Source organism: Mercenaria mercenaria, chromosome 17, assembly GCF_021730395.1.
Source record: "Mercenaria mercenaria strain notata chromosome 17, MADL_Memer_1, whole genome shotgun sequence".
NCBI lineage: Eukaryota > Metazoa > Mollusca > Bivalvia > Venerida > Veneridae > Mercenaria > Mercenaria mercenaria.
In genome coordinates this window covers 37,257,614-37,279,728 of record NC_069377.1, presented here as the reverse complement: position 1 = coordinate 37,279,728, position 22,115 = coordinate 37,257,614, and the positions used below count along the sequence as shown (strand labels likewise).

The following is a 22,115-nucleotide window of genomic DNA, read 5'->3' as shown; positions in this document are numbered from 1 at the left end:
GTGTAACCATTTCAAGTTATCGCAGTTCATAACCCATTTGAGTTATTGCTTATACTTTCATAACTTGTTTCAGTTATCACAAAATATTACAAAGCAAGAAGACTTTTTTTGAATAACTTACCTGAGTTAACTATATTTTATAACTAATACAGGTTATAAAATGCTTGAAAAAGTAACTGAAATAAGTTATATAACTTAAAACAGTTACACCCATGACTGATAGTTACCTGGTCAAAATATTCCCTAATATAGCAGCAGTCAATATTCCTGTAGTACAGTATTGCTCAATATTCCTTGAATATAGATTTGGACAGGTTGTAAAGGTGATATATTGTGGGCCTGCATTTATTTTTGACTCTGCTCACAGAGCAATCTTTTCTTCTGATTTATACTTTTGTTTTTACATCAATTTTATATAATATACAGTATCATATATATTCTAATTCACTGTAGCTAGCGAGAGTTTTTCCCACATGAGTAACACTGCTGGAAGTGCAGACTTACATAATCCTTGAGTTAATTATTTGAGTTATGCATATTTTTCAGTGACAAAGCAACTTATTTTCTTCAGAAAGTTACACCAGTCACCAGTAATTAGTTTATATCCTTGCATAGATATACATGTATCTTTATTGAATGACTGCATTTATGCATACAAAATGAATCAACTAAATTGGTTGCAAAAAGATCACAAGTTTAACAGCAAGGGTATATCTTAACATAATAATTTTAGCAGTAAAAGTATATGACTTGTTTTGTATACATAAAATACCTTTGAAACACATAGCTATCACAAAAACATGTGATAAAGTCAAGACTGATAAAATATATCTATATTAAAAATGTGATGGTATGAACTTTATGACATGATAATATTACAAGGTTCAATGACAGGAAAACCTAAGGAATGTACTGAAAATATTTGTTTCATTTGATATTGTATAATGTGAAAAAAATAATATAATTAGTTTTCTTAAAAAAGCATAAAGCAGAGAAAAACTGACTGTAAAATTTGGCTATACAAATATTTGAAACTGATAGTCCCGTTATATAGCTAACTAGTTGTTTTAAAGCATATAACAGATACAGTAACAAATGGGGGATGGGGTGGAGGAGAAGGGTGAAATGAGGGAAGGTGGGGTGGACAAGATGGAGACAGGGGGTTTATGGGGAAATCTTAGACAAGATACAGCATGTAATCAAGGTAGGAGAAATAATTTATTTTTGGAGGTGCATGGTGGGTCCTGGCTGCAAGCGGGGACAAAAAGGGGAGCAGAGGTAAGTGGAGGTGAGATTTAAGCTAGTGGGAGTAGAAGATGTGGGGTCAGGTATAAGTGGGATATGAGGGGTAATAGTATTGAGAAACATTTTGAGATATTTACCTTTAGCCTGCTGGCAGCAATTGATTAAGCCTTTGCAACCAGTGCAGAACAAGATCAGCCTGCACAGATGTGCAGGCTGATCATGGTCTGCACTGTTCGCTATTCAGTCAGTAAATGTTCAGTGAACACCCTCTGAATAATTAGTAGTACTGCTAAAATTGAATGATTGACCAGTCCATTCAAGAAATTTAGCAGGGTAAAGGTTAATGGGATGCTAACACAATCAGCGAGTACAACAGCCCTCCCTGTTCTTGGACTAGTTGAGCTTAAATTATAATTTTAGATTTAGTTAAGGTCTTATTGTGGTGAATTTGGTTATTATACAATTAGATTTGTATATTACATGGATGTATGCTATTAGGATGGTCAATTAGACTTGCAACCCAGGTGATTCCTTTATTTACATCTGAATACATGTCTAATTTGTCTAATTTTTGGAAATAACTGCTAAAGACTAATAATATAAATAGGATATACTTACAGAGAGATGAATTTGTAGGACTGAACCCCATCAAGTCTTCACCAGGAGGTTTTGCTGGGGTAGCCCCTGGTCTCGGTGGAGCTGGTCTCCCATGTTTTCTTGGGGCTCCTTGAGGTCTTGCAGGTACTGCACCCATCTGTGCAGGGACTGGACGACTTGGCAGTGTCTTTGCAGGGACTGTTCTGGTTGGCACTATTGGAACCTTTGAGGGAGCAGGCGCAATTCTGGGACCAACAGGTCTAGGTGGGGCTGGTTTCTTCAATGAAGGTTTACGTGCAAAATTACTTTCCTTGATAACACTACTTCTTCCCGGTGGGGGCGGAGGTTTTCTAAGATGTCGGCCTCGTTTTTGTTCATTTGTATCTTCAGATAAAAAAAATGTTGAATTTCCAACAGACAGCCCACCTTCAAAATTATCCCTTGAATAATTCCCTTTCACAGAACTATGGAAAGAGAAAGCCCGATCTGGTTCATCAACAGCTTTCACGTCTGTCTCATGTATACTTTTATGAGAATGCCCAGATGACCCAGAACTACGCAGAGAACTACTTCTTGACTTAATATCTGCTTCATATTTAGCTTTTGTAAATTCATTATGCAATAAAGTATCTAAAGGTTTTGATAAGTCCCAGTCTTCAAAAGTTTTCTTTGACTGTGAGTCTGACTCTGTGGAGTTTCTTCTTTCTGTAGTTGCTGTAGTAAGGGAACCTAAACTTCCTTGATTACTTCCTTCTGATTCTATTAGACTGGTATCTTGGATCAATTTAGAATCTGACTGGTTATTAATTTCAAACATGGACTGAGCTTTAGTCATCGAGCTAGTCTGGGAATCTGCTTCACTATTTTCTACACATTTTGACAGAGATTGCGAAGATGTTGATTTTGGAATACTGAAAGTTGGTTCAAATGCTACAGGTTTATGACTGGAACTAGTAGCCCATGGTTTAGGACTTAAAGACGGTTTTGGTTTAAGAGCAGGTTTTGGTGCTAATACAGGTTTTGGTTTCAACACAGGTTTTATGCTCATATTGGATTTCTTTGAAGAAATACTTTGTGCAATACTAGTGTCTGCCTTCAAAGGCTTTTTCATTAGGCTGGCCTCATTTTCTTCTTCTTTTGAGGAGTTTATTACAGAAGACTTGTCATGGACTTCAAATGAATGTTTTCTAAAATCTCTGTTACCATTTTTCATTTTATCTGGTGAATGTTCCTCCTTAGCAGCTTCACCAGAGGCTGTTTTAATCACATTGTAATTATCATCATGTGACGAAGATGGTAATTCAGGTGGTGCTCCAATTATATCTATAAAAGCACCTGGACACATACCTGTTGTGCCTTCTTCGTTCCTTACCAACAACCAATTATCATCAATTTGTTTTATCACAGTGACTGTTTCACCTTCATTAACTGTTATGTCTTGAGCTGTTTCAGCAACAAAATCATATAATACCAAGCCATAATGCTCTTCTGTTGAACTAGTTTCTTCATTAATCTCCTTTGGTTTATAAGATTCAGCATTAACATTTTCACCTGAACTAACCCCTGTCTTGTTTCCATTATGATTTACATCAATGGGTGCACTTGCAATATTTGATTCATCATTAACACATATATCTTCACTTTTGTATGCATATGGACAATCTACAACAATTTCTACATAGTTAGCAGGAAGCAGTCCAATTTTACCATCAATTTCACCCTCAATCCATTGTTCATCAACATGCTGAATAAGTGTAACAATATCATTAGCATCGAAACTTAACTCATCTGCAAGTTCTCCAACAAATGGATAAAGTGTTCTAGCATATGGGGTTACACCTGTATCAGAATCATTATGAGCTTTGGTATTTTCACTTGTGTAGGATACACCTGTATCTACAGGTTTGTCATGGCAAGTTTGATTAGTACCACTAGTGGCATAATGGTCTGGAACTATTTTATTTGATTCTACATGTACATTTGACTGAGAATTATGACTGGAATAATCACTTTTGATTTGGACTGTGTCACTAATTGCTATATTTTGAGCACCAGAATGATTACCCTCAGCTGGAGGACTAGCGCTACATTCATCCTCGTTAATTAACTGAACACATGTGGCAAGAAACATTCCAGATTTACCACGACACTCTCCCTGATACCAGTCCTCATCTATCACCTCCGTTACAGTAATAATGTCCCCTGCCTGGAAGCTAAGTTCCTCATCCAACTGACCAACCGAATCTACTTGAGCTCGAGCAAACAGAGGTTCTGAAGAATGCACACTTTTTGACCTGCTTTTCAAAAGTTTGGAGACCTCAAGCTCTGTGACATGTGTCAATGGAAATATACCTTTTCTACCCCTGCACTGTCCATTCCACCAAAAGTCATCAATAGGTGCCAACCCTAATATGACATCACCTGCAAGTAATAAATGTCAATTAAATTTAAGAAATAATATACTAGTATCACATGGACTGTTAATATTACATTACTGCTTCCGCTTAGCTCAATAGGGAGAGCGCCGATCTACGGATCGCAGGGTCACAAGTTCGAACCTCGGGCGGATCATATGTTCTCCGTGACGATTTGATAAAAGACATTGTGTCTGAAATCATTCGTCCTCCACCTCTGATTCATGACGTGGGGAAGTTGGCAATTACTTGCGGAGAACAAGTATTACAGTACTGGTACAGAATATAGGAACACCGGTTAGGTTAACTGCCCGCCGTTATACAACTGAATACTGTTGAAAAACAGCGTTAAACCAAAAACAAACAAACAACAAGAGGGCCCTAGATTGCTCACCTGAGAAACACACCATAACACACCATAACAGTGTAAACATGTTTGACCTAATGATTTCATGGAAAAAATATTCTGACCAATTATCATTAAAATTGGAGCAAAAAATCTTGAGTATAAACAAGTATTTTCTTTGATCTGACCTAGTGACCTAGTTTTTGACCCCAGATGACCCATATTCAAACTTAACCTAGAGTTCAACAAGGCTATCATTCTGACCAAATTTCAAGAAGATAAATTGAAAAATACAGCCTCTATCGCATACAGAAGGTTTTTCTTTGATTTGACCTAGTGACCTAGTTTTTGACCCCAGACTACCCATATTCAAACTTGACCTAGATTTCATCAAGGCAACCATTCTGAACAAATATTATGAAATCCAGTGTAAAATGCAGCCCCTATTGCATACACAAGGTTTTTCCATTATTTAACCTAGTGACCTAGTTTTTAAACCCAGCTTGTCCATATTCAAACTTGACCCAAATTTTATCAAGGCTATCATTCTGGCAAAATTTCATGAAGATCAGTTGAAAAATACAGCCTCTATCACATACACAAGGTGTTTCTTTGATTTGACCTAGTGACCTACTTTCTGACCCCAGATGACCCATAATCAAACTCAACGTAGATTTTATCAAGGCAATCATTTTGACCAAATTTCATGAAGATCAGTTGAAAAATACAGCCTCTATAGCGTACACAAGTTTTTTCTTTGATTTAACCTAGTGACCTACTTTTTGATCCAAGATGACCCATATTCAAACTTGACCTAGATTTTATCAAGGCTATTATTCAGACATAATTTCATGAAGATTTATTGAACAAAAGGACCATGATGGTCCTGAATCGCTCACCTCTTCCCACATGACCCAGTTTTTGACATTGTTTTTTCTATTACTTGACATAGTGACCTAGTTTTTGAGCTCATGTGACCCAGTTTTGAACTTGACCCAGATATTATCAAGATAAAAATTCTGACCAATTTTCATGAAGATCCATTGAAAAATATGGTCTCTAGAGAGGTCACAAGGTTTTTCTATTATTTGACCTATTGACCTAGTTTTCGAAGGTATATGACCCTGTTTTGAACTTTACCTAGATATCATCAAGGTGAACATTCTCACTAATTTTCATGAAGATCTCATGAAAAATATGGCCTCTAGAGAGGTCACAAGGTTTTTCTATTTTTATACCTACTGGCCTAGTTTTTGACCGCATGTGACCCAGTTTTAAAACTGACCTAGATATTATCAAGGTGAACATTCAGGTCAATTTTCATGAAGATCCATTGAAAAATATGGCCTCTAGAGAGGTCAAAAGATTTTGATAATTTTAGACCTACTGACCTAGTTTTTGACCGCAGTTGACCCAGTTTCAAAATTGACCTAGATATCATCAAGATGAACATTCAGACCATATTTCATACAGATCCCATGAAAAGTATGGCCTCTAGAGAGGTCACAAGGTTTTTTTATTATTTGACCTACTGACCTAGTTTTTTATGGCATGTGACCCAGTTTCAAACTTGACCTAGATATCATCAAGGTGTACATTCTGACCAATTTTTATGGAGATCCATTCACAAGGATGGCCTCTAGAGAGGTCACAAGGTTTTTCTATTTTTAGACCTACTGACCTAGTTTTTGACCGCACATGACCCTGTTTCAAACTTGACCTAGATATCATCAAGATGAACATTCAGACCAATTTTCATACAGATCCCATGAAAAATATGGCCTTTAGAGAGGTCACAAGGTTTTTCTATTATTTGACCTACTGACCTAGTTTTTGAAGGCACGTGGCCCACTTTCGAACTTGACCTAGATATCATGAAGATGAACATTCAGACCAACTTTCATACAGATCCCATGAAAAATATGGCCTCTAGAGAGGTCACAAGGTTTTTCTATTATTTGACCTACTGACCTAGTTTTTGATGGCAGGTGACCCACTTTCTAACTTGACCTAGATATCATCAAGGTGAACATTCTGACCAATTTTCATGAAGATCTCATGAAACATATGGCCTACAGAGAGGTCACAAGGTTTTTCTATTTTTAGACCTACTGACCTAGTTTTTGACCGCACGTGACCCAGTTTTGAACTTGACCTAGATATCATCAAAATGAACATTCAGACCATCTTTCATACAGATCCCATGAAAAATATGGCCTTTAGAGAGGTCACAAGGTTTTTCTATTATTTGACCTACTGACCTAGTTTTTGATGGCACGTGACCCAGTTTCGAACCTGACCTAGATATCATCAAGGTGAACGTTCTGACCAATTTTCATGAAGATCTTGTGAAATATATGGCCTCTAGAGAGGTCACAAGGTTTTTCTATTTTAAGACCTACTGACCTAGTTTTTGAAGGCACGTGACCCAGTTTCGAACTTGACCTAGATATCATCAAGGTGAACATTCTGACTAATTTTCATGAAGATCTTGTGAAATATATGGCCTCTAGAGAGGTCACAAAGTTTTTCTATTTTTAGACCTACTGACCTAGTTTTTGACAGCACGTGACCCAGTTTCGAACTTGACCTAGATATCATCAAGATGAACATTCTGAACAACTTTCATAAAGATCCCATGAAAAATGTGACCTCTAGAGTGGTCACAAGCAAAAGTTTACGGACGGACGCATGCACGCACGGACGCACGCACGGACGACGGACACCACGCGATCACAGCTTCTATTGCATACACAAAGTTTTTCTTTGATTTGATCTAGTGACCTAATTTTTGACCCCAGATGACCCATATTCAAACTTGACTAATATTTTATCAATGCAATAATTCTGACCAAATTTCATGAAGATCAATTGAAAAATACAGCATCTATCGCATACACAAGGTTTTTCTTTGATTTGACCTGGTGACCTACTTTTTGATCCAAAATGACCCATTTTCAATCTCTGCCTAGATTTCATTAAGGTTACTATTTTGACTTAATTTAGGGAAGATCAATCGAAAAATACAGCCTCTATCGCATATACAAGCATTTTCTTTGATTTGACCTAGTGACCTAGTTTTTGATCCCAGATAACCCATTTTCGAACTCGACCTAGATTTTATCAAGGTTATCATTCTGACCAAAATTCATGAAAATTAATTGAACAAGAGGACCATGATGGTCCTGAATCGCTCACCTGTCCCCAAAGGACCCAGTTTTGAGTATGACGTCGTTTTTTCTATTATTTGACATAGTGACCTAGTTTTTCAGCTCATGTGACCCAGTTTTGAACTTGACCTAGATATTATCAAGATAAAAATTCTGACCAATTTTCATGAAGATCCATTGAAAAATATGGTCTCTAGAGAGGTCACAAGGTTTTTCTATTATTTGACCTATTGACCTAGTTTTCGAAGGTACGTGACCCTGTTTTGACCTTTACCTAGATATCATCAAGGTGAACATTCTCAATAATTTTCATGAAGATCTCATGAAAAACATGGCCTCTAGAGAGGTCACAAGGTTTTTCTATTTTTATACCTACTGGCCTAGTTTTTGACCGCACGTGACCCAGTTTCGAAACCGACCTAGATATCATCAAGGTGAACATTCAGATCAATTTTCATGAAGATCCATTGAAAAATATGGCCTCTAGAGAGGTCAAAAGATTTTAATAATTTTAGACCTACTGACCTAGTTTTTGACCGCAGTTGACCCAGTTTCAAACTTGACCTAGATATCATTGAGATGAACATTCAGACCAACTTTCATACAGATCCCATGAAAAGTATGGCCTCTAGAGAGGTCACAAGGTTTTTTTATTATTTGACCTACTGACCTAGTTTTTTAATGCACGTGACCCAGTTTCAAACTTTATCTAGATATCATCAAGGTGAACATTCTGACCAATTTTTTTGGAGATCCATTCACAAGTATGGCCTCTAGAGGGGTCACAAGGTTTTTCTATTTTTAGACCTACTGACCTAGTTTTTGACCACACATGACCCTGTTTCGAACTTGACCTAGATATCATCAAGATGAACATTCAGACCAATTTTCATACAGATCCCATGAAAAATATGGCCTTTAGAGAGGTCACAAAGTATTTCCATTATCTGACCTACTGACCTAGTTTTTGACGGCACGTGACCCACTTTCGAACTTGACCTAGATATCAACAAGACGAACATTCAGACCAACTTTCATACAGATCCCATGAAAAATATGGCCTCTAGAGAGGTCACAAGGTTTTTCTATTATTTGACCTACTGACCTAGTTTTTGAAGGCACGTGACCCACTTTCGAACTTGACCTAGATATCATCAAGGTGAACATTCTGACCAACTTTCATGAAGATCTCATGAAATATATGGCCTCTAGAGAGGTCACAAAGTTTTTCTATTTTTAGACCTACTGACCTAGTTTTTGACGGGACGTGACCCAGTTTCAAACTTGACCTAGATATCATCAAGATGAACATTCAGACCAACTTTCATACAGATTCCATGAAAAATATGGCCTTTCGAGAGGTCACAATGTTTTTCTGTTATTTGACCTATTGACCTAGTTTTTGACGGCACGTGACCCAGTTTCTAACTTGACCTAGATATCATCAAGGTGAATGTTCTGACCAATTTTCATGAAGATCCCATGAAAAATATGGCCTCTAGAGAGGTCACAAGGTTTTTCTTTTTTTAGACCTACTGACCTAGTTTTTGATGGCACGTGACCCAGTTTCGAACTTGACCTAGATATCATCAAGGTGAATGTTCTGACCAGTTTTCATGAAGATCTTGTGAAATATATGGCCTCTAGAGAGGTCACAAGGTTTTTCTATTTTTAGACCTACTGACCTAGTTTTTTAAGGCACGTGACCCAGTTTCAAACTTGTCCTAGATATCATCAAGGTGAACATTCTGACCAATTTTCATGAAGATCTTGTGAAATATATGGCCTCTAGAGAGGTCACAAGGTTTTTCTATTTTTAGACCTACTGACCTAGTTTTTGATGGCACATGACCCAGTTTCGAACTTGACCTAGATATCATCAAGATGAACATTCTGACCAATTTTCATAAAGATCCCATGAAAAATGTGACCTCTAGAGTGGTCACAAGCAAAAGTTTACGGACGGACGGACGACGGACACCGCGCGATCACAAAAGCTCACCTTGTCACTTTGTGACAGGTGAGCTTAAAATACAGCCTCTATCGCATACACAAGGTTTTTCTTTCATTTGACCTTGTGACCTAGTTTTTGATCCCAGATGACCCATTTTCAAACTCGGCCTAGATTTCATCAAGGTTATCATTCTGACCAAAATCCATGAAGATTAATTGAAAAATACAGCCTCTATTGCATACACAAGGTTTTTCTTTGATTTGACCTAGTGACCTAGTTTTTGACCCCAGATGACCCATTTTCGAACTCAGCCTAGATTTCATCAAGGTAATCATTCTGACCAAATATCATGAAGATCAGTTGAAAAATACAGCCTCTATCGCATACACAAGCCAAATGTTTGACGACAGACAGACAGACGACAGACGCCGGACATCGAGCGATCAGAAAAACTCACCTGAGCATTGCTCAGGTGAGCTAAAAACAAAAAAATACATAACTGTTTTATACATATCACTTTGATTGTAAAACCACATCCGCCAAAAAACTTTCCTTTTTAATGTTCATATCTGTTGAATTCACATTATTTTGAATTTCATTCATAAATTGCCAATAATGATGCAAGGTCAATTCAAAGAAGACTATTTACTTGAAGTAAAATAATCTTATCACATAATAATGTCACAATTCCAGCATTCTTTGCTTCACAGGAAAATGAATCAGGATGTGTTTAAATACCTGTTGTTCTCATGTAAGGACATCACAGAAATTTATAATATATACAGGCAGTTACAAAGTTATAATCATTCTTTAAGCCATTCCGTGGCATCAACTTTGACTGTGACATGTAAACTGAGCAAGTAAGAAATAATTTGAAGAGAAATATTTGTGGTGAATACAAAACATCAACGACAAAATATGATAACGGATGGACAAATATTGCAGTTTCTCATTCATAAAGGGGCAATAACTAAATGTAAAGACTGACCAGATTTTCAATAATGACAATTTTAAAACCTCAATGCTAAACAATCTGCCATTTCAATATTGAAATATTAACAGACTCAACACATTCAATACATAGGTATCTGAGACTTGTTACACAAATAACTGTTTAACTGGATAAATATATAATTTGTAGATGCCCCCTTTATGGGGGCAGATGGTCTGTTGTAAGTTTCATCAGCGAGATCTCGCCTAAGCATGGACTTTTTTAATTCAGTTCCTTATCTTATAAGCATAAAATGGCCTTTGGCTATAGTATAAACCACTGAAAGTTTTGATAAAACTTTTATATTTTTGTTCAACTCAGGTTCCTGGAATAGCGTATTTCAAAGTATTTTCTGAAGTTAAACTTTAGTTAAGGATTACTACCCATAATAGGCCTTAATCTCGCCAAAAGCATACATGTAAGCTTTGAAAATGTCAAACGATAGAAATAAGATGCATACTGACAAGTAATATATTGACAGAAGTTCTCAAAAATTTCCTTTCAATTACCTTCCCTGATAATTTTGGGTTTTCATGAGTTATCTCCTAGACTAGAAATACTAATTTTCTCCTTTTCCCTATGGGGAATCTTAAATTGCTTTTTGATATTTGTATCACAATCATATAATGCAGCTTTCTACCACAAAATTTTCTCGAAACTCAAGTTCAGATTCTCAATTTAATCAAAGAAATTATATATTTCCCATAGGCATCAATCTTAACTTCAATACAGATTATCTTCCCCAAAACTGATAAAATTTGAAAAATCTCTCGGTGTAACGTTTGTAATTTTGAATGTCTTTAAAGTGACAAAATTTCGTTTAAATATTACCATCCAGTTACAAGATATAATATATGGCTATTACACCATGTTATCCTTAAGAGGGCTTTGAGAATGGGCCTCTGTTTTCAAACTAAGCAGTCCCTAAAGGTCATTTTCAAAGACACCGTGATCATATTTTCAATGTTTGTATGGAAAAGACCATTAAATGAAATAAAATTTTGATTAAGCCATCTGTTTTCTAGAGGTATATTACTGTTGGGTGTCAACTGCAAGATCAGAACTATAGATATAGTTTGGTAAGGTATGTCGTAGTTTCTTTTAAAAGAAGGTTGTTTGTAAAATACACAATCATGCCCAAATGGTGCCATTCAAGCGGTATCTGGGTATGTACTTTTTAGCTTGTATAGTATTATAACTTTGACCTTGACCCGCAGACCCCTCTGCCCCTATCCACTCAAATCTCATTCAAAGTTTAAAGCATTTAGGTCCAAATTTTCTGCAGCTATTGAGTGCAAACCCTTGTCAGTCACAAAGTCACTTTGACCATAAAATTTCGCCTAGTAACCTCCAAAATAGTATATCATTACTAAGTACATGTACTTACAACAGGAAATGATCTATTAGAGTCTGAAGGCCATAGTTCCAAGCATTCTTAAGTTATTTATAAACCAACATGTGCAAATATACCCCTCTGCTTTGATGAGGGAGGAGTGGGAAGAGGATGAGTGGGAAAAGTGGACAACAATAAAATTTGGAAAAGAGAGAAATGTCACCTTTAGTGAACTCCAGATCTCCATCTTGTTGAGCAGGAAAATTTTCAGTAGCAGCAAACACTTTCTGGCCTCTCTCGGTAAGTGGCAAGCATAATTTTTCAACAAAGTCTGTCGGAAAATTGCCTTCCTTTTCTTTGTTAATGCCCCGCAGCCAGTTTTTGTCTACAACCTCTGTGACCTTGAAAACATCTCCTTTACGTAGGCTGACCTCGCCCGCAAGGTCAGTATGGAAGTCATGTATGGCCCTCACATAGTTACCTACGAAGCCCTCCACTTTAGGCCTCATCTGTAAAACATTAAAAACAATTAAGTAAATAAAGTATAATAAGTGTACAAATGTAAATGAAGTGAAAAACCTTTTAATACATCACATTCACTAGCTGAAGGACTTCTGATTTTTCTTTTATGGTAGGTGGATAGATTCTGACGATGTGGGCAAAGAACTAATGCCTAAAGGTGGTCTATATATGAGACAGAAATGCCCACATCATTATGGAGACATATTGCCAATTATCCATAATTTAACAACAACAACATAAAATTATCTGACAGACAGAAGTTATTTTACAATGATTTTCTTTTTCAATGACTTTTTTTTTATCAATTTTGCTGTATAATTTGCAGTGATTTTTTTTTTTACTAAATTATTCTGTTGGATAAAATTGACAATTTTTTGTCTCAAATCCTGGGGGGGGGGGGGGGGGGGGCAAAAAATAGTCCTAAACTTACTGACATGCAAATTAATGTATTGCGAAAAAAAAGCTGTGATTAATTTCTTTTTCAGATACATGCAGCATATTGTTTTTTCTTCCTGCTTCACATTCTATGAGAATAAACTTATTATGACCTGAGTAAACAACTGCAGGAAACTCTGTTGTGTCAGACACTTGAAAATCTTTTTGAACATTAAACAATGGCTGGTTTAGTTGTTAAGTATGAGAAAAAAACCTTAACCCTTTATATCATGCTGGACATAATTGATTCCACCTTTGCGATCAGTGTAGATCATGATCAGCCTGCACATCCCTGCAGTCTGATCAAGATCTGCACTTTTCACCATTCATTCAGTATCTTTTTGGTAAGCACTCCTTTTAACAGTTAATGGTACTATCTAAACTGAAGGATGGACAAGTTCATTACAGAAATTTAGCAGAGTAAGGGTTAAAGAATATTAACTAGAGACTGCTTTTGGTAAAAGCTGCACATCTGCCCAATATCCCATCCTTTAAATGCAGAACTGACTGGTACTTAGTATCTGGTTATAGCACAGAGATACATGCTGAGTGAAAAATGGATCTGCTATTGGTAATAAGCAGAAGTATAAAGCAATTCCAGTCAAACTTGATCCAGAACTGATCTTTAAGGGGCCACAACTCCATAAAAATCATTTGACTAGAAAATTTAAGGAAGAAAGCAGTAATAGCAATAATACAAGTCAAGTTATACAGTTACATTCATCATCTTCTGAATAATTAAAGATCTTTGCCATGTTGACTTCATTTTACGTATTTTGACTACAAATTATCTTCATTTAAAAATAAAATTCTGAAGCAACATATACTGACTTGACCAAACTCTCAATACTTCATTATTGCAATAAATGATGAAGACAGACAATTAAGACAAAATTAAAATTAATCTCAATAAAGAATGGTACTTGCCTCATGTAGCATGATTTTACTCATTTTAAAGTCTGTATTTAATATTTTTATATATATTAAGTAAAATAACTATTCCAATCATATGTGAGAATATTTAACCTCCACTATTTTCACTTTATATGTATCTACAGTAGAGTCTAACAATACAATGACCAGTTTACCAGAGATAATGACTCTAATCATCTTGTTAATCAATCAGGTCATGTGATAACTGAATTTTACATACAATCTACTTTCACTGAAAATTAAATAAATCTTTCATTTAACTGTGCAGCTAAAATGTCAAAATACTTCCAGTGATGTTCTTACAAACTGTAAAGAACAGGCAATTTATGAGTTTATGCTTGTAAGAATTTTTTATTTATCTTAAATGCATCAACTGCACAATGTTTTTGTTTTTGTTAGGTTACACAGTACAGGTCACGTGACAATTTTGCAGCTATACATTGTAAAGCAAAGCTGCAGATCCCACTCCGAACATTATATCAGGCAAGGACATGTACCCAGTACAGAGCCAGAACCACCAACTTCAGCATGGCTCTAAAGCACAGAAACGAGGAGCAAGTGATTGGAAGTCAGTGGTCATAATCAATCAGCTATAATTTGCTTTAACTTTTACTTGCTAAATTTCTACAAGAGATCACAGAGTGATCTTGGCGCCCACCAATGTGCCATTTTTGAGTGTTCCAAATTTCAAGACTTACTGACTAGCTCAAGGTCAAATTTCATTTCCGTACACAACACTTTGCATGTGGTCCAAATTCGAAAGTTGTAGCTTGAGAAATGTGAAAGTAGGACACTAGATCAATTTCAAGGACGAAATGTGAAAGTAGGTCACTAGGTCAAAATCAAGGTCAAATTACACTTCAGAACACAAATTTATGCATGTGGTCCAAATTTAAAGCCTGTACCTTCAAAAATGTGAAAGTAGGTCACTAGGTCAATGTCAAGGTCAAAGTTTGTTTCGGTACACAATCCTATGCATGTGGTCTAAATTTGAAGCCTGTAGCTACAGAAATGTGAAAGTAGGTCACTAGGTCAATCTTAAGGTCAAAGTTCATTTCGGTACACAAAACTATGCATGTGGTCCAAATTTGAAGACTGTAGCTCGAGAAATGTGAAAGTAGGTCACTAGGTCAAAATCAAGGTCAAATTTTATTTCGGAACACAGAACTATGCATGTGTTCCAAATTTGAAGCCTGTACCTTCAAAAATGTGAAAGTAGGTCACTAGGTCAATGTAAAGGTCAAAGTCTGTTTCGGTACACAAAACTATGCATGTGGTCCAAATTTGAAGGCTGTAGTTTGAGAAATGTGAAAGTAGGTCAGTAGGTCAAAATCAAGGTCAAATTCCAATTCGGAACACAAAACTATGCATGTGGTCCAAATTTGAAGCCTGTACCTTCAAAAATGTGAAAGTAGGTCACTAGGTCAAAGTCAAGGTCAAAGTTTTTTTCAGTGCACAAAACTATGCAAGTGGTCCAAATTTGAAGGTTGTAGCTACAGAAATGTGAAAGTAGGTCACTAGGTCAAAATCAAGGTCAACTCATGTCAAGGTTCATCTTGCCACTCAAAACCATACATGTGGTCCAAATTTGAATGTTGTAGGTTATTGACAAGAAGATTTTAAAATCTTTTCCCTATATAAGTCTATATGAACCATGTGACCCCCCAGGGCGGGGCCATATTTGACTCTAGGGGGATAATTTGAACAAACTTGGTAGAGAACCACTAGATGATGCTACATTAATAATGCCAAAGCCCTAGGCTTTGTGGTTTGGACAAGAAAATTTTCAACGTTTTTTACCTATGTAAGTCTATGTAAACCATGTGACCCCCGGGCGGAGCCATATTTGACCCTAGGGGGATAATTTGAACAATCTTAGTAGAAGACCACTAGATGATGTCATATACAAAATATCAAAGCCCTAGGCCCTGTGGTTTTGAACAAGAGGTTTTTCAAAGTTTTTCCCTATATAAGTCTATATAAACCATGTGACCCCCGGGGCGGGGCCATATTAGACTCCAAGGAAATATTTTGAATCATCTTGGTAGAGGACCACTAGATGATGCTTCATACCAAATATCAAAGCCCTAGGCTCTGTGGTTTTGGACAAGAAGATTTTCAAAGTTTTTCCCTATAAATATATGTAAATTATAGAAATAAACAAAGGGCCATAACTTACTAAAAAATTGTTGAACCAGTCTGATTTTCAGGGGGACACAACTAGGGTACCAATACATCATTCTGACAAAGTTTGGTCAAAATCCCCCAGGTAGTTTCTGAGGAGATGCGATAACGAGAAATTGTTAACGGACGGAAGGACGGACGGACTGACGGACGGACGGACGGACGGAAGGACGACGGACCACGGACGCAGAGTGATTTGAATAGCCCACCATCTGATGATGGTGGGCTAAAAATGGACTGGTCCATCTTTCAATTTGGGCAGTACCATTTATTATTTGAAAGGATGTTTACTGAAAATTTACTGACTGAATAGCGAACAGTGCAGACCATGATCAGCCTGCACAGATGTGCAGGCTGATCTTGGTCTGCACTGGTCGCAAAAGCAGTTTTACTTGCTGGCAGCAGGGTAAAGGTAAAGGTTTAGGGGTATGTCAACTAAACACAGATATATTTGATAAGCGAACATCTTTACCAACAATCTACCTGACCATTATATGTCCCATACAATGGATACTCATCATACTTAAAATATTATGTAAAAGTTGAAGAGAGAAACACTACATGCAGCCACAGGAAAACACTGCAGCAATTACAAGGCAGAGACTGAAGCACTCATGAAGGCCGTCTCAATGGTTGAAGACTCGGCAGAAGAAAGCTCCTCAGTCGTTTTTCTCACAGATGCACTGTCTGTTATGGAAGCTCTGATCAACAATAAAGCTCCGCAGCTAGCCAGGAGAATGCAGAGCCTGAGTATAACCTGCAAAGTAGCACTTCAGTGGATTCCATCCCATTGTGGACTTGCAGGCAATGAAGAGGCAGACAAACTGGCTAAGCTAGGAGCTCAGTCACAACAACCAACAGAACCTGTGAGTTACAAGGAGAAAGTCACCATCATCAAGGCACTAATGAGACCAAGGATGGAGGAAGATGCTTTTCATCTCCTTGATCAGTCTGAACAAGTGATGATGGTCAGGCTCCGCTCAGGGCACAACAAGCTCAATGCTCACATGTACAAGAAATACAGACTGACATCATCACCAACTTGTCCATGTGGTGAAGAAGATCAGACTGCATGGCATATACTTCAGAGATGTAAAAGGCATGACCAGGAGCGAGTGATAGATACCTCAATTCACCAGAAACTGTATGGAGGCATTGAGGATCTTTGGCAAACCACACGTTTCATCGAGGCTACTGGTCTGACAGTGTAGATGCGAACGACAAGAGAAGAAGATGTAAAAGTTGTCCCCCTTTAAAAATAAATGCCGTTTGTAAAGAAATAAAAATAAACAATTGCTGATACTACCTAGTTAATATGCGAAATTTCAACACTGGGACATTACTGCAAATGCATCAAAATGAACGTAACAGTCCTTTGAAAATCGTGTTTTTAAAGGTGTTTAACTGTCTAGAAGGGTGGCCCCTTTATGCAGTCCTTTTCCGGAATATGCATATATCAGTATACTGACACTTGTTTTGTAGAGTAATATACATGTTTTACATACTGTTAAATTTTCATGTGAAACAACCGTTCCTTTCTATGATTTGGCGTTGTTTGAATTTTTTTCTCAAAATGTAAGGCTAGACATTAATAATTATCAGGTTTTGCTAAATTTCATAAACTGTGTCAAGGTGGAAGCTCTTTTTTTGACAACTTTACAAACACTGAAAGTTAAAAATTATTTTTTTCTCAAAATGTAAGGCTAGGTGTTAATAATTATCAGGTTTTGCTAAATTTCATAAACTGTGTCAAGGTGGAAGCTCTCTTTTTTACAACTTTACAAGCACTGAAAGTTAAAAATTAATTTTTTTCTCAAAATGTAAGGCTAGGCATTAATAATTATCAGGTTTTGCTAAATTTCATAAACTGTGTAAAGGTGGAAGCTGTTATTTTGACAGGGGGCCTCCAATGCCGAGTGGTATATGTCGCTGACTTAAAATCACTTGCCCCTCACCGATGTGGGTTCGAGCCTCACTTGGGGCATTGAATTCTTCATGTGAGGAAGCCATCCAGCTGGCTTACAGAAGGTCGGTGGTTCTACCCAGGTGCCCGCTCGTGATGAAATAATACACGAAGGGGCACCTCGGGTCTTCCTCCACCATCAAAGCTGGAAAGTCGTCATATGACCTATAATTGTGTCGGTGCGACGTTAAACCCAACAAGGTATCTTTTTTTGACAACTTTACAAACACTGAAAGTTAAAAATTATTTTTTTCTCAAAGTGTAAGGCTAGGCATTAATAATTATCAGGTTTTGCTAAATTTCATGAACTGAGTCAATGTGGAAGCTCTTTTTTTTTGACAACTTTACAAACACTGTAAAAATTAATTAGATTGCTTTTGGTAAAAGCACCCCATACGGTTTCACTTTCATTCAAATGGAATGGAAGGGTGGATAGATCTGCCATATTTTGCAATGCTACAAAGATTAATGGTCTTATTATGGTAATTATTTGTGCAAAGTTAGTCTTAGTCCAATCATGCATGACAAAATAATATGCTCTGTGCATGACAATGGTGAAATTATATTGAAATCAAAAGAAATAGTCACATATTTTTTTATATCAAAGGGAGGTTACCATGTTCATGCCTTGTTCTTGAATCAGCTGGTATTAATGAATTCATTTCTAGATACAGCTACTACATGATGGACAACCTTAAAGAACATTATTAGACAAGCTCTAGTTTTTCTTATCTCTAATGATGGCTTATTTAAATTTGTTAATATATCAGAAACTGAGCTTGTATTATGATAGCGATTAGTGACAAATCCAGCAGCCCTTCTCTGAACTTTTTCAATTTGATCGAATATATGATTATAATAATTATGCGGATCCCAAATAGTACATAAATATTCTAACTTTGGTCTAACTATAGCTTCATATGCATGTTCTTTCACCGTAGAAAAGTTAATTTTTAAATTTCTATGCGGAAAACCAAGAGACTGATTTACATTGTTAGTTAATGAGTTTATGTGCTCATTCCATTTCAAGTTGTTTTAAAGTGTTACACCCGATACTTTTATGACTGAACTTATAATAGAGTACGATGATGTATTTTATAATTAAACTGGTTGGAGTTCTTTTTCTGTGTTATGGTAATACTAAGGATGTTACATTTATCAGGATGGAAATGCATCAACCAATCCTGTTCCCATTTAGTCAGACTGAAGAAGTTTAGAGTCATTAAAAGTTTTAATTTCTCTATAAATTATGCTATCATCTGCAAAGAGTCTTTAAGTACTGTGTTTTATATAGTTGGCAAAATCATTGATGTAGATTAAGAAGAGGATAGGACCCAGAACTGTGCCCTGGGGTACACCAGAGCTTGGTTACAGACACCTTCTTCATATGATATTTTGCCTTCCAGGACTACCATCTTGGTTCTGTCTTATAGAATAGTAATCCAGTTTAGAGCATTAAAAGTTATTCTACAGTCATGATAGTATTTTAAGTTTTACAGTATACATTTGTTTTGACTACATTTCTGACAATGAACTTATAATATTATCATAGCATTAAATTGCCCGCTGACCTTTTTTGAATGAATATATTGTGTTTTATTTCTGCATCTTAGTGTCCACTTGTGTACTGAAACTGGTGTCAGGGTAGATATCCCCTCGTACCTGTTCACAAATTTAAGTCTTTTATTTAAAATTACGTGTTTAATTTAACTCATTTAAAGTTTCTAGAAGAATATTAAGGTTTAATTTATTGGAGCAAGTAAGTCTGACCAGCATTTTATGACTTTTTTCCGTTTTTGAGTTTCCTAACAGTAAAATGCACAGACAGGCAAGGCAGCAGCATGCCTCCAGATCGTTCGACAACAAAAAATTTTTCAATTTTTTATAAATCTTGAAATAAACGCTATATTTCTTAAGAAGGCTTTAAAACTTAATTACTGACAAACTTTATGTTATGTAAACACATGAGAATTTGCTCTTTTTACTACTTTTTACGATGAAAATTGAAAAGCGTTTGTCACGCTTTTACTCCAGGTAAACTGTCTCGATTATAAACATCTATATTTTGAAGTCATTATTCACTACTTCAGCTATAGCGCTATTGGTTATGAAACAGAAAAATGTCTTTATTGCCGCAGCGGTCTGGCGTTCGATTCCCGGCGCGGTCATATTTTTTTCTTGATTTGGAACTTTTAAAATATTTTAGAAACAAAAATTCATATTCTAATGTTCATAATATGACCAAACTTCAATTTGAAAGAAAGATTATTTTTTAGCCAAATCTGGAGGCATGCTGCTTTAAAGGGATGGCAACCGTAAAATATCAGATCATAAAATAAGTAATAAGGAAGTGGCTAGGGGTCCCTTAACCAGACCTCTAGACAACCCGTACAGGGCAGGCTAGAGGTCCGGTAATTGAATGAATACTGAGAATTAAAAAGAGCAAACTATATTTTATCCATAAAAATGGGAGATGATTTCAAAAGTTTGTTCTCGTATTTTTTCTCATTGTTTCAAGTTTTAGATATATGAAACAAGGGAAGCTTTTATGTTTTTCTTGTATTTTCTCGGGACTGATGAATAAAAATAATAAACATACTGTTTTCTTCAGTATTTAAGACACGGATTTCGTTTTACTACTTGAGTAAATAAAATAATGGTGACTGACCAGAAATCGCTGCTAAAATTTCATATTCAATATGTATCGAACCCAAGTGAGAGCAGCATTCAGGGATCACTTTTGGCAGATACTTTATGAGATTAATTCCCATTTGCCTTTTAAAAATCAATGAGATTTTGACAAAGTGTTCAATGGGATTTTTCCTTTTTATAATGAGATATTACATCAGACTTTATTACACTGAAAAAAAATTACCTTTGTAAATACACTAAACAGTTCCTTTCAGAGACACTTTTAAAATAACTCAAAATTCTGTGCCTGAATAGGTTGATGAAAGTTGTAACTGAGTGAAAGGTCGTCCACATGCATTTTAGTGCTGTAACGAGTATCAGAGTACTCAGATATACGAATTCGACCAAAAGTTTGAGCACGGATATTCGTCATTGTCGAGATCGTTGGATCGCGATCTTTTCCATTATTACATGCAATATGTAAAATTCTATCAATAAAACTAAATTAAAGCCACATTAAACGTATTCAATACATTTTTTTGCACATCTAAGACGATTACGCGTTGTCAGATTCTAAACCAGATGTAAACAAATGTCTTAGGTAGAGTTAGCATCGGTCTTATTTTCGAACTAAAATTAATACGAAATCTGTCAAAACAGTGAATAAACATTTATCATTTAAAAAGCTAAATACTAAACTCCTTCCAACAAATAAAGTTTCCTTATAAAAAAAAAGCGAAATTAATACCAGATATTGTGATATTAATGCCCGACGTCATATCGTTCATCTGCATGAATGGCCGAACATTACAGTAGTCAACCTGCGAAACCTGACTTTAATTAATGAGCAAAACATTAAACATAAGTCAAAACTGTTAAATTGAGCACTATGAGAACTGAAAAGTTTAGATTCCATAAAGAAAATGGTACTTAATAACAGTCTTGCATTTTTGTATCATAATAAGTTGTGGCTGGTGATCCGTGGTTTGATCTGTGAATCGTCAGCCCCAACTCGCGGATCGGATCGCCACTTGTCTGACGATCCACACCCCTAATGCATTTTTCCTTTCAGTAAGGAATTAAATTTGAGCTTTTACTTCAAAGCTGCTCTGTCCAAGTCAGGGTTCTAGCCAGGATTTTCTGAAGGCATGTTGCAGAAGGATATTTTCTGACGAGCAAAGGGGTGGGTGCAGGGGGTATGGGGATCACCCCAGAAAATTTTGTGTTACTACAACTCTTTTTGGTGCATTCTGGTGCATTTCAGAGTGAAAAACATAGTGGTATTTTCATTGATTAATAAGCATCATTTACATGTACAACAAGAAAAGATATTAGGTCATAAAAATCCTATGGAGTTATTTGCTGAATGACAATTAAAAGTTCATCAATTTTAAGTT

The 22,115-nt window shown here is 36.2% G+C and overlaps 1 protein-coding gene across 3 annotated transcripts in view; it reads right to left on the bottom strand.

The window, feature by feature from the left end:
* LOC123536249 (dynamin-binding protein-like) overlaps positions 1-22,115 on the bottom strand; it is a 67,263-nt gene that overhangs the window by 33,514 nt on the left and 11,634 nt on the right. For 2 of the 3 annotated variants that reach the window (XM_053527965.1, XM_045319247.2), the window contains exons 1-3: positions 13,935-14,094; positions 12,274-12,559; positions 1,864-4,263 (exon numbers count right to left, since the gene is read on the bottom strand). In XM_053527965.1, the coding sequence (XP_053383940.1) occupies positions 1,864-4,263; positions 12,274-12,559; positions 13,935-13,958 (2,710 nt within the window). In that variant the 5' untranslated portion in view covers positions 13,959-14,094. Of the gene's footprint in view, positions 1-1,863; positions 4,264-12,273; positions 12,560-13,934; positions 14,095-22,115 lie in introns of those variants that run through there. The other variant, XM_045319246.2, reaches the window with a different exon arrangement.